At 46.6% G+C, this 14,318-nt stretch overlaps 1 protein-coding gene across 1 annotated transcript in view; it reads right to left on the reverse strand.

Annotated features, from left to right (window-relative positions):
- The window catches only part of HMG20A (high mobility group 20A), a gene marked incomplete in the record, with an annotated part of 49,012 nt that overhangs the window by 20,091 nt on the left and 14,603 nt on the right, over positions 1 to 14,318 (reverse strand). Inside the window, 3 exon segments of the mRNA XM_014584986.2 lie at positions 164 to 376; positions 1,678 to 1,825; positions 8,701 to 8,793. Of these exon segments, the coding sequence (XP_014440472.1) occupies positions 164 to 376; positions 1,678 to 1,825; positions 8,701 to 8,793 (454 nt within the window).

Here is a 14,318-nt window from a genome sequence, read left to right on the forward strand (position 1 = left end):
GGAGGCCGTGGTGGCCATGCCAGTCTGCATGGCCCCAACTCATTAAGCCCTCGGTGTGGGGAGTCAGTGCAGGCCCTGTGAGAGCTTCCCCTTGCAGGCGGGCCCAGTTTGCCCCAGCAGCTGCAGCTCTATGGGAGCGAAGGGTCAGGCACAGAAAGAGCACCTGCTTTTCCTCAGGAGGCAGTTTACTCCACTCATTGCCCAGCATCCTCGTGATCTCCGGGAAGGGGACTTCCGGCCTCTTTGCTCGAAGCTGTTCTCGGCGCTCATTCATGAACCGGACGTATCCTGTGAGGGGGGACTTGGGGGCGTTGCTATCTCGGAGAGGTTTCTTCCTCTTTCTCCCTTTGGACCAACCTCCTCGTTTACTTCTTTGCTATAAAACAAAACAAAACAAAACCCCAAAAAATCCAAACAGCAATATCAATCTCCCGAAATAACCAAACAGTAACAAGATGAATACCAACAGACCGGACAGGTCCCCAGGACCCAGTCGGTACGTGAGCTGCAGCGTGGTTTCCGGACGGGACTCTGCCTGGCTCGCTGCAGGCCCTGTCATGCAGCACACTGCAAAAGGCAGCACTAGAGGGCTATCCTGGTGCCGATTCCCACAAACGAGAACAGGGGTGTCTGGCCTTCTGTCCTCGGGCCTGATTCCTGACAGGGAGTACCCTGACAAGCAGCACGGGACACACAGCACTGTGCCAGGGAAGCGGACACTGTCAGAGCGGACCAGAAAAAGATGTCACACACACGGTGCAGAAGACGATGCAGAGCACCTGCAGGAGGGCCCGCGGGTGGGTGGAGGTTAAGACGCTGGACTCCCACATGGCTGACCATGATTCGAGTCCTGGATCTGGCGGTTTGCTTTCTCTCTCTCTGGTCTAACTGAATAATAATGATAATAATATATACAATTAAATAAATAATTCTTTAAAAACACATTTTAAAACAGTAAGAACTCACGAACGGTGTTTTTCATTGACAACGCTTAGAGACCAGATTATCTCTCGCAGCAAACAGCATATACATTTTAAAACTAAGTCCGAGTCTCAAAAAAATGTACGTATAATATATCCGAAATGAAGTGTGGTGTGACCATTCCCTTGGGAAGTGCGTTCTCTTCTCCCTCTCTGTTTCCCTCTGATGAGTGCACGTGCCCTCTAGCTACCCAACCAGATAGATAAAAAGGTACTGGGTCATTTGTCAGGAACACCGGAAGGTCGACAAGGGCCTGACTGCCCAGGCCCACATGCAACCTCTGTGTGAACTAGAAAGAGGTGCCCGGGGAGGGAGAGGGCCTTGCTAAGTGGCACGACTTCTTTGTGCATTCATGGCTTCATGCTTCAGGATGGGTGAGCAGAGTGGCCCTGGACAAGAGCCTACGGACACCCTATGGGCCACTCCAACAGTTTCATCACTCACTCATTTAACAGGCGTTTGCTGAGCACCGAACATAAGTTAGGTATAAACTTCCTAGACAGGAGAAAAATAAGTCTACATGTCACTATGTCATTACAATGATTGACATGGCCTTAAGAGGAGAAACAACAGGAAATGTGTGGGTATCAGTTCGGGAACGTGCAATGGCCAGAGGACCGCCACGGCCAACACGGTCCTCACTGGCGGCTTCTTCAGAAGTGTCGGGGGCAGCAGCGGAAGAGACGGTCGGCTTACCTCGTCTTCATGCCTTTGCTCACTGCCTTCTGCTGCGTTTGAAGATTCATTCTGCAGCAGCTGACCCTGGGAGAGATCCTCCACAAATTCGGGGTTGTTGGCAGACGATGCGGCTCCACCACCGTAAGGAGCCTCTGCATGGGTTAACCTGAATCGCAAGCAGAAGTGCCCGAGTTTAGAATCAATGGTGGCAAAAACCCCTCCTACTTGCCAAAGTGCAAGGCCAGTTTCCCTGCCAGCAACAGCACACAGTAGGTCCTTGAATTAATCCCCCACTACAGTCCATGCCATGCAGGCAGTGTCTTCACAGAGGGTATGGGGCGCTTAACAGGATGGTTTCAGTGCTTGGCTGAACCAGCTCAGCTCCATGAAGATATCACCTACAAAAAACAATCATTTTTTCCAAAGAAGTGACCTTTCTCCTCAATATAGATTTCATGGTCTAGCTATAAGCATGCAGAACAGCCTCATTTTTATATGCTACCCTGCGTATTCTCCAATGTCAAGGGGAAACGCTGTTTATGGAGAGGTGACTAGCAATCCCAAGTGTACAGGCAGTTTGCTCCCATCACAAAACAGAGAGTTCTTAAAGAGCATAAGAAAATAATTCTATGGTACATTTCACAGACTATTTCTTCTCAGATTGTGATGTTTATTCATTTTTTTAAAGAAATTTTAAATTAAATTTTATTTATTATTATTGTAATTTTTAATTTGACCAGAGAAAAAGAAAGGCTGAGACTGAGAAAGCAAGCCACCAGGTCCAGGACTTGAGCCACAGTCGGCCATGTGGGAGTCCAGTGCCTTTACCACCAAGTCACCTGCTGGCCCTGGAATGTTTATTGACAACCAGATCATTTAGGAACAGGATTATCAGATTCTGTAAGTTTGGGTATAAGTGTTACTAAATTAGACAGACACACTTCTTTTCTGCTGTCACTAATCTACTCCAGAGGAATTAGCAAATCAGATCTCATCATCAAAAGTAGACACAAGATACAGACGGCGAGGTCTTAGACAGACTGACCTATCACCTGTGGATAAAAGGATGGAAGAAAAGACAACACCACATGCTACGAAGTTTGTTTTCATTTTAGTGTTTCTTTGCAGGGGTTGGAGGGTGGGGAGAAGGTACCCATGGTAGGAAGGTGAATAACAGAATAATATACTGTCATTCTCAAAGAATGTAAACTCCATAGAGTTCTAGGCAAAATTAATAATATAGTATAAGTACTGAGGTAGCACTTTATAAAAAAAATACAAGTATGATAGAGGGGATGATGATTTTGTATGTATGGAGAGGATATTAAGGAAGCTTTTACAGAGGAGAGCTTGAAAGATGAATAGGTGTCCATCAAGTAAACACCATCACTCCAGGCAAGAAGTACAGGACATCAAAGGAGAATGGGACACTTTTCATGAGGCTCCTGTAACAGACTAAGTAAGACTCAGGGCAGGGAGGATGGAGAGCAGGGGATGGGAAGCTGAGAGATACTTATTTGTAAGAGGTAGAATGGAGAAACGTAACGACTGATTACATATAAACAGTGAAGGGAAAAAAAGAGTCAGAGGCAATTTTAAGGCTTCCAAAATGATGGTTATGTACTTAATATCAATCAAGGTAAGACCAGGGTGTGTGTGGGTGTTGATGAGCAAGAAAGACAAAAAACAGTATGTCAGACATGTCTGTAGCATGACTAAGTGAAAATGTCCCACAGACAGCTGGAAGCATGCCCGAGAGAACACAAGTGGAGAGAAGGCAGGAGATGGATTTAGTAGTAAGCCTTGGCCCATGATGGACAGTGCTAGTTATTCCCCAGAAACCATGAGGAGATAGTCAGGAAAGAGCTCAGCTGGAACAGTATCTTTCTAGGAGCAAATGTCAGTAAAGCTGGGAGGGCTAGCAGGTAGCACGGTGGTTGAGATGCTGGACTCCCACACAGCTGATCACAGTTCAAGTCCCCAGCCTACCAGCTAACTTTCTCCCTTAATTTTTCTCTCACTCTCTGTCTCTCTTAGGTCAAATTAAAAACTAATAATAAAAAAATAAAAGAAACACTTCTGAAAAAAAAAAAAAAAGAAAGAAAAGCTAGGAAAGGAGGCTAAGGAGCACACTTAGAGAATTAGAAGAGAATACTGTTGCAAGGACCATGGCAGAACAGCTTTTTCAGAAGGGGGCATTAACCAAATAAAATGTAACAGACGTTGGGTCAGCTGGTGGCACAGAGGTTCAGGTGGCTAGTTCCCACATGACCAAACTCATGGTTTGAGTCCTGGATCTGGTGGCTTGAAAATCATGCTGAGAGGAGAATGGAGAAGGGATTACAACACGGCCATCCCCTATGAAGGGGTGATTTCACACCCCCCTCCCCACCCCGTTTGTATCTGGTGATGCTCTATAGCAAAATTTAAAAAAAAAAAAGATTTATTATTTGACTGTAGCATGGCCATCTGCCCTGGGGGTGATTTCTCATTGTCTCTCTCTGGTGGGTGCACACACCCGATAGCAAACTTAAAAAAAAAAAAAGAAAAGAAAAGAAACAAGAGCAGATGTGGATTGTCCTGGGAATAAAGAAATTATACTTTTCTGACCTTTTCTAGGAAACGTACTAGATAATTTTAGGCAAGAGGCTCCCACATTTTTGAGGTAAAAGAGATTATGAGATTAATGTCAATCACATTCTCTGAAAAGAGGTATCGCCGGAGATCCAGCTTGATCTTGGCGGCATTATTTTTTAAATATTTCAATCATTTTAGATGTTGTAGGCAACGTGCTCTGTCACTGTCACTCTCATTTCAACTGTGCCATCAATTTTTCAGTTACATTTTTATTTCAGTGAAACATGAGAAGCAGGTTTGGGTACCACTCCCATGAATTCCTGTCTGAAGTGAACAGGAATCAGAAGGGAGTGGTCAAAGCAGTCAAATGCCACAGAGATGGTGAGCTGGATAAAAACGGACGGAAAAAAGCTCTTTTGTTACTGTAAACGAATTGTTCACGCTCCTGGCTAACGCCTACAACCCTTCCACTTGCTCCCGGGGTCCCACACTCCAGCCTCCGCAGAGAAGGTTTTCAGCAGCTCTGTCCTCTCCAGCGTCACCAGCCCTTTCCAGGTTCAGGCTAATCGGCACACACGTGCGGTACTATTACCCTTCTTTAAGCAAGATGACAGCCTTCCCATCCCATTTCTAGTTAAGGTCTTCATTTTCCTTCTTTCCTGTATAGCCAAACTCCTGGACAGAACCGTTAACACTCACTGACTTCAATACCCTCTCGTTCTCTCTCAAACCCACTCCAAAGAGGATGAGAGCCTGACGAGGCCACCGAGAACCTCCACGCTAAACCCAACGTGGCTCATCTCGCTTGATCTCCTGGAAGCGTCTGACAGGTTGACCTCTCCTCCTCCCTTGAAAAACTTCCTTTGGCTTCCAGCAACCCACACTCCTCTGGTTTTTCTGCAACCATTTTAGCTGCTCTTTGTCTTTGCTGACACCCCCACCGCCCTGCCTGCCTTTCTGCATGCTGGAGTGCCCCGAGATCAGGAGGTCGATCTCCTCTGTCCCATCACGTAACACTCACTTGTTTGGACATTGCTTCCAGCCTCATGGCTCCCACTGCTCGCCGTATGCTGCCATGATGACTCCGTGTTCCTCCCTCCGTCTTTACAATCTGATCTCAAACCACCTGACGCCTCTGCTTAGCTGTGCAATAACCATCCTGAACTTAACATTCCTAAAACTGAGGGGCAGCAGGTGGTGTGGTGGCTAGGGCGCTGGACTTCCACACGGCTGACAGTGGTTCAAGTCCAAGATCCGACAGATTGCTTTCTCATCCTGCCCCCACCCCCTTGCTCTGTCCCTCTCTAGTCAAATTAAAAAGAGAGAAAGAAAGAAAGGAAGAGACAAAGAAAGTTAAAATAATTTTTTAAAAATGTCTAAAGCTGAGCTCCTACAGTGTCCTCCCCTACCTGTTCAGTCTTTTCTACCCACGTTAACTACAAATCCATCTCTAGTTGCTTAGGCCTAAACTTTGGGGGTAGGCTTGACTTTCCCCACCTCCCTTCTTACATTGCTTATCTGGTCTTTCAAGGGAAATCCTATTTGGTTGATTTTCAAACTACATTTAGAATTCTGTACTTGGCACCACCTCATTCCTCTATGTTTTTTTAAATTACTGATTTTTTCCATTTGTTACCATTATTATTTTTTTAAATAATTATTTTATTTAACTTTGTTTATTTATTTTCATTTGACCAGACAGGGACAGAGTGAGAGAGAGAGAGAGAGAGAGAGAGAGAGAGAGAGAGAGAGAGAGAAAGAGAAAGTAAGCCTCCAGGTCCGGGACTTGAACTGCGGTTGGCCATGTGGGAGTCCAGTGCCCTTAACTACCACCCACCCGCTGGTTCCTGTTACCATTATTTTTTAATTTGACCAGTGGGGCAGGGAGCGAGAAAGCAAGTCACCAGGCCCAGAACTCAAACTGCAGTGGGCCATGCGGGAACCCATCACCTTTAATTACCACAGTACCTGCCAGGCCCCCAACCCCCATAACCTTTAAAAAGTACTTCACTGAGCGTTTGTCCCCACTGCTCCACCAAAGGCACTCTTGCCAAAGTCACCAGTGATGTTCCTCAGGTTTTCCTCGCTCCTGATTATCTGCAGACCCTCCTGTCGGTTAGTCTCCTTGCCCCTCCTACTTCCTTTATTCTCAACATAACAGGCAGAGGGATCTCATTAAAAACGAAGTCCAACCAGGGCTGGTCCCTTGGCCTACTGGATCCCACATGGCTGACTAAGTGGTTCGAATCCCAGCTCTGGCGACTTGCCAGGCACCTGTGCTTGTGTGCCCCAGATCCCAATAGGACAGTGAATGGAGAAGGGGTTGTGGTGTGACCATGCCCCACTGAGGGTGCTTTCTCTCTCTGTCTCTCTGGTGAGCAAATGCACTCTGTGGCAAATTAAACACAAAACAAAAACATCAGGTCATATCTGCTCAAAACCCTCCAGTGCTTTCCCAGCCCCTCAGGCGTTCATTCTGACCTCTGAGGTCCTACACAACTGGGTCCCTTATTACTCAAAATACGGGCTTGCACCAGCAGCCCTAGCACTACCTGAGCGCTTGGCAGACATGCAGAATCCCCAGCCGGCACCTGGACTTCCCAAATCAGAATCCACATATTTACAAGGTTTCCAGGCAACGCAGATGTACATTCAAGTTTGAGAAGCAGAGCCCTCTGCTGCCCTCCTTTTGACTCTGCAGCTAGTCAGATGGGCCTCCCTGCTGTGTCTGGGGGGCACTCTCAGCTCCCGACTTGGCACCGACTGCTTAGAGCACCCACCCCAGACAGCTGCGTGCCAGTCGCCTGGCTTCCTCCAGGTCCTTATTCAGGATACTCTCTCATTAAATGCTTTCTGGGCCCTCCTGTCTAAAACTGTACCCCTAAATCCTTCCTATCCAGTTTCCCTCCTTCATTTTTTTTTTTCATTTTTAAACTATAATTCTTACTGAAGTATTTTACTTAATCATCCTTCCTACTGTCTGACTTCCCAGTAGAGTCTGAGCTCTGAAGGAGCTAGGCTTTGTGTCTGTTTTGATCAGTTTTATATCTAATATCTGATGTCTGGAACACTGACTGGCACATAGTATACACTCAGGAAGTTTGTACTGAAAGAACTGGGTTCTTAACAGTAACCAGGCAGCCTTTAGGAAAATCTTGGAAAATAGTTTCATTTTAGTGAGGTCAAAAATGGATAAAAATGAGGTGAAAAATGAATGTGAAGGAAGGAAACAGAATTACAAAGTATAGTTTTTATTTAAAGTGCTCTAAAGAATATTAAAATAATTCATCTTGGGAATCAGCTAGCACTTTAATCTATTAGAGAATATACTTCTCCTTTGGCAAGTAACTCTTAAATATCTAGAAAAGATTAAAAATCCACGTGGAACCAAGATTTTCAAGGGGAGAGAAAAACTACTGCTATTAACCACTGTTTTATATTCCTTTACATATTTGCTCAAAATCCCACAGAAAGGAGATTTGAGGGGGAAAAAAGAACTGAAGTCAACTCAAGCTCCTAATCATCTTGAATAAAGAACTACATTAGAAATCTGATCTTTGGGAACCAGCAGTTAGCGTAATGGCTATGTCACTGGACTCCCACGTAGGTGACCGTGGTTCGTGTCCCGGACCCGGTGGCTTCAAACACACGCCGGGCGCGCGTGTGTGTGTGTGCCCAAGATCCCGAGAGGAGAATGGAGGAGAAGGGACTGCAGCGTGACCATCCCCCCGGGGGGGGATTTCTCGCTTTCTGTCTCTATGTCTCTCTCTGTCTGTCTGGAGAGCGCACACGCCCTATAGTGAAAATCTCGCCAAAAAAAAAAAAAAAAATCTGATCTTTGGGAACCAGCAGTTAGCGTAATGGCTATGTCACTGGACTCCCACGTAGGTGACCGTGGTTCGTGTCCCGGACCCGGTGGCTTCAAACACACGCCGGGCGCGCGTGTGTGTGTGTGCCCAAGATCCCGAGAGGAGAATGGAGGAGAAGGGACTGCAGCGTGACCATCCCCCCGGGGGGGGATTTCTCGCTTTCTGTCTCTATGTCTCTCTCTGTCTGTCTGGAGAGCGCACACGCCCTATAGTGAAAATCTCGCCAAAAAAAAAAAAAAAAAAAATCTGATCTTTGGGAGAAAAATTTACCACGTGTAGCAATTCAAACAGAAAATGCCTTTGTTTGTTAGAGCGAGCTTGTGGCTGGTATTTCCTGTACAGTGACCATGGAGGGTCCCATCTGGAGTGGTCGAGTATGCCAGATCCCACACACGGCTGGGTCAGCTCACAGGAAACAGAGCTCTGCAGAGACAGTGAATGCAGACCTACGGAGCCGTGTCCGGGGCTCGCACTCTTTGCAAGGCACAACTAACGCACCATCTATTCTCATAATGCTGCCTCTTTAGCACCTTGGACCTGCTGGGAGCTTGCTTTCGAAGTCTATGCAGAGGCCCAACATCCTGAAGCAGCTTACCCGGTTGTAGCCAGATCATTACTCTCTTTGGAGCCATCTTCATCTGCAAAAAGGGGTGGGAGGGTGGAACTAGTCATCAAACTTTCCATCTCCCTGAAAGGAAAAGAGAATGCAAAAAAAAATAATTGATGGCTTAATTGCTTCCAGTTCAAGTTCCACTAATTTAAGAGCCAGCCTTCTTTAACTTTATCATAGCAGCAGAACAGAAACTGACCTAAATATTTATTTTCTTGACTTGCTCACATCAATTTAAGCTCTACAGCTAAAGGGCTTATAACCCTGTTTCATCAACTGACCAAACTAAAAACAAGTTAAGATCTTAACAAGTAGGGCACAGCTTGAAAAATTCCTTCTTATTCATCCAGAATATCTTTAAAAGTAGTCTCCATTTCCTGTAGGAACTGTGAAGCAGAGTAACTCGGAAGCACTGCAACCCTGAGCAAGTTATTTAACCTCTTTGAGCTACAATTTCACCATCCTAGACAGACAAAATTGCTGACTTAACCCGCAGGGTTATTGTGAAGGATTAAACAGAAAGTGCTTCATGCACAGAGAAAGCCTAGGCGAGTAAGTGCTTTGAGCATTATTACATAAGGAAGGTATTGTTATTATGGCATTGCAAGTTCTCAGTCCCAGATGAATCATCCTTGGGTTAAATGGTGACAAACTGAGCCCTCCAACAGGAAATAATGCAAAGGAAGTGGAGGATGGAAGGCAATGCCGCTGTGGTTCTGAGTCGAGAAACCACACTTCCAGGTCAGAAATAGGCTCCGCGTCACCATCTATCCAGCAGCAGAGAGAGCACGCACCTGGGGACAGGAAACGACTAGGCTTAATTGAAGAAAACAAATAAATCAGAAGAACTTGAGGTTATCAGACCGAAAGGATACAAGGGTGAAGTGACAAACAGTAATTTCACCTAGAGTATCACTACAAAGAAAGATTTTTCCCTTTCCAGGCTCACCATGAAGGGCTTCACCCCGGAGAGCTAAAAGCAGCAGCCTTCCATTCATCATGAAAGTGATAGTCAAACAAAATATTCAATAGTGACCCCAAACATCAGCCACTTAAGTGCGACTGCAAACCACTCAAGAAAGAGTGCCTCAATCGACTGGGAGAGCTGAGAAGCCGAGAATGCATTTGGAGCTCCCTCAGCAGTTCCTGGAGGTGCTGCTGCCACGGAGACCCAGCGGAGCAGAAATGAAAAGGAAAGCACCGCAGCCAAAGCCGGGCGAGGGCTCCCCCAACGGAGGTGGACACACAGAGATGCACAGCGCTCCGAGGCCCTGTCCTCCACGTTCGACGCAGTCGTTTATTTCCACAGCGGCAACACTGAGATCTACTTCTTACCTTCACTCGTTTTCACTTCTAAATCAATTATTTAGCAGACCAAGTTCTGTAGAAAGCTTAATTGGGGGGTGGGGGAAGAAGGTGTCTGTATACACATATTAGCTCTTAGTGAGCGCCACAGGGGAGCAGACAAGAACTTCCCATTCAGCCAGAGGAAGGAGTCCACGTGCAGAGATGCTGGCGAACCGCTCAGACCCTTTGAGATAGGGGGGCTAAAGTGGAATGGCTTTCACAAATGCCACACACTTCCAGTCTGCAGGCTTTGCAGGAGAATCCTGACTCAAGCGTACTTAAAATTTAATTCACATTATACAGAGATCAGAACAGAGCCTGGGCTTTAACGGCTGCTAACAACATCTCATACCCGTGCCAATACTTTGCCGTAAGAAAACGCAGTTAGCGAGAACCAGTAGTTAGCGTAATGGCTATGTCGCTGGACTCCCACGTAGTCGACCGTGGTTCTCGTCCCGGACCTGGTGGCTTAAAACTCACGCCGGGCGTGTGTGAGTGCGTGCCCAAGATCCTGAGAGGAGAATGGAGGAGAAGGGATTGCGGCGTGATCATCCCCCCTGCAGGATGATTTCTCGCTTTCTGTCTCTATGTCTCTCTCTGTCTGTCTGGCGAGCTCACGAGCCCTATAGCAAAAACCTCTCCCCAAAAAAAGAAAACGCAGTTAGCCACATAAAGCCTAACTGCAATGAGCAGTACTCGGAGTCAGGCAGGTAGCCTCAGACCGTGAAAGGACCTGTCTGAATGGCTTTTTTCTAAAAATGTGCCTAGAAGTCAACGGCCTTTCAAGAACCTCAAGACTCAGCGTCTGAAGCTCCTGGCATTGCTCCCACACCTCGGAAGAAGATCTACTATCTGGCGGGGACAAACGAAGTGTCTTCTCAGCCACTGCACCAACACGACCCTCTGAGTGTTCCCGGACAGCGTTAGTCATGTTGGAAACGCAGAAGGGCAGCTGGAGAACACAAGCTTAACAACATATAAACAGCACACAAACAGAGGAAGTTCAGAGAACACGCATTTCTGCTTCTCCCCCGCCCCCTGAGTTTGCTTTACTTAACCCATACAGTTTCAGATAGATCTTCTCCATGTTACTGAGTAGCCTGGTCCCCAAGAAATGAGTAATAAAGTGGGTGGATGGTTCAGAGGCCAAGATCAACAAAAGAAGGAAATGAAGAAAAGTCCAGTGAAACCCAAAGGCCTCTAAACTAGCCCAGTCAGTTAGAAAATGACTCCCGAGAATATGGCTGGGCTCCTGCAAGAATGTGCTGTCATATGGCCGGGGAGGGGTGACTCAAACTGAATCACAGCTACCACGCCACCGAGCGCCAACAGCCTTCAAGTGTAGCATCTGCGGCTGATCAAGTCCCAGCACAGAGGTCACGACGAACTGGGAAATTCTATGCAAAGCACTTAAGAAATGTGATGAATGCTGCTCTGGAACGGGAAAGGAGCCATGTCTACAAAGGCAAAGCAGCACCCGAGCTTGGCTCTCCGCTGCAGTGTACAGAAATAGGTCCACCGTGCAGCTGTTTTCTTCCACAGGGACTCACCCGCGCAGGCTTCTACCTGCGGGCCTCACAAAAGGCTCATAACTCAGGGCTTACATTTTGAACCAGGGTCTGGACCTTGGCTTAGGAAACCTAAAAATTCTCTCACACTCTCACCATTCGCCAAAAGAACTGATGTAGAAAACAGTGCCAATTTCGGATATTTTGATGATAAAAATTAAAATGACAATTAGCTGAAGAATACGAGATATGTACTGCTCAACGATCTCCTTGTAGTAATGCAGGGAGCCTAATCGTAACCAGAACGTTGCTCTGGTCAATACAGGGCCAGAAAACGCAAAGTTAGGTGGCGCTTCAGAACGAGTCCTCGGCTGAGATTTTTCTAGTCGCCTTCCCCACGACGGGGATGATCTCACCAATGAGGCTGTTAATTCCAAATGTGCTGGACAATCATGAAAGCGTAATCTGTACTCTGCTTTCTAGAGGCGGTTCTTTCCAAGCGCCCTGTCCTCACGCTAATCTCACTCCCTCAAGTCTTCCCGGGGAGATGCATCTTTTTCCTTCCTCGCCCACTCTCCTCCCTCAGTTTTCACACCACGACTCTTAAGCAAAACCTCGATCTCCTTTAAAAACCAGTCACTTGATGTACGCCAAGCTCGTAATCAAAGATCTCTCCCTTGTATTATACCAGCTCTCATAATTACTCCGTCTACAACTAACTTTTAAGAGGTTTTGTTTGTTTCATATATGGCATGTGTGCTCGCTACAGAGCGAGAGAGAGGGAGAGAAAGAGAGAAATCACCAGGCTGGGGGATGGCCACACCACAATGTCTCATCTCTACCTGGGGATTTGTGGGCGTGCAGGCACACAGGCCCTGCGGGACTTCCAAGCTGTCGTGTTTGGGGACCCAACCACGCAGCTGGCCATGTGGGATTCGGTTCCTTTACCCACCTGCTGGCCATATGACTGGCCTTTAACCAAATAAATCTCTATTCCTTTTTTTTTTAAAGTTTATTTCTCTAACAAGAGTGAAAGACAAGGGGATAGCACAAAAGAAAAGCCCCCTCAACGGGGTCTCACGCTGCGATCCTGCCCTCCCCAACAGCCAGAGTCGCAGGCGACAGTGCCTAGCATGTACGGTTGGCCAGAAAACGGACTCGCACCCTCCCACGTGGACGTAGCATCTCAGGAGCGGGCGCTACTGCTGTGCTGCCGAGCCAGCCTCCTCACCGACTCCTGGTGTCCCTTCCGTGTGCACGATACAAGGTACAGCCTATATACATTCTCACACGTGGTTCTCACTTGTCCCAGCACCGTTTGTGGGACGGGAGCGGTCTTGGCATCCCTAAATTGCTTTCTACTTACAAGTGCATTGTGTCCTTCCTTTTCTGCCTCTCTGCAACTGCCAGGTGTCATCTCTGGCTAGAACACCTCCTTCATACCTAGCCCCTTCCGTCCGGCTAATTAACTTACCCAGGTCTCACTTATGTAACTCTTCTCTTCTTTCATTTTATTTATTGATTTATTTTTGCTCGATCAAGAAGTACCTCTCTGCTGTAAGAGCGTCACCATCATGTTAGATCCACTACATCGTACTTGCCTTTCTTATTTACTTTATAGGTTTCTGCCTTCAGGTGCGTGTGCTCACCAGAGAGACACAGACAGAGACAGTGACAGGGAAAGTGAGAAATCACTCTCCAGGGGGAATGGCCAAGCCACAATCCCTTCTCCATTCTCCTCCTGGGATCTTGGGCACACACACACATGCGCCTGGTGTGAGTTTCAAGCCACCGGATCTGGGACTCGAACCACGGTTGGTCATGTGGGAGTCCAGGGATGTAACTGCTACATCTGCGGGCTTCTGTACTTGCCTTTCTAATGCTTAGTGATACATTCTGTTAGGTTAAGGATAGTGCCTTACTTACCTTTAAATTCTCTCCAGCTTGGTCTCAGGCATATCATAGGTATTTGTTAAGTATATGGTTGATAAATAAATACAATTATGTAACTCACACTTCATCATACTACTGTGCCCAGACTTTGCCTGAAATTATACCTCATCTATCCCTCAACTGAAGGAGACTCTTCATTTAATATTTATTTATTTATGGCCCAGGCAGGTGCTTTTGCAGACAGTCAACCTCCCTCAAGCGTCTCTTCACTGGATTAACTCTGAATTTGGGGGGCTCTCAGCCTCTCAGTCTCATGTATGTTTCTTTATACTTGTATGGAGTGAGAAGGTCTTTAAACAGTGGAGTCAGTCTTCACGTCAACTTCAATGAGATGGCTGCCTGACAGATATTCTGTAATAGAATTTTCAGCTTTCCGTTTATGCTGGAGATTCATATGTAAGCATTTTATCTTAATATCAAATCTTCCCAAGGTTTACTAAAGTGACTTCAATCTCTCATGCCCTAAACAAAGGAAAACAAACAAATGTGCCTTCTTGTTCGTTCACTCCAACATTTCTTGAGCATCAGCCAAATGTCAGGTAGTACACGAGGGCTGGAGATTTAAACATACATACAGTGCTGCCCACATAGGGCCTGCCCTTGGTGTAGCATCTGCTTCCAGCGGATGGAGAAAAAACTCTCAGAACATGAAAAGAAATTATCACGACAGAATCTGCTGAGTTCAGTACTGATGTATTCAAATGCTATGACAGGACAAAGCTTTCTGGAAATGCCTTGGAAAGCAGAGTATGTAAACCGGAAGCACAGAGGCCACACTGAACATACAGATCCCCC

The sequence above is a fragment of the Tupaia chinensis genome, unplaced genomic scaffold (genome assembly GCF_000334495.1).
Source record: "Tupaia chinensis unplaced genomic scaffold, TupChi_1.0 Scaffold000078_1, whole genome shotgun sequence".
NCBI classification, from domain to species: Eukaryota; Metazoa; Chordata; class Mammalia; order Scandentia; family Tupaiidae; genus Tupaia; species Tupaia belangeri.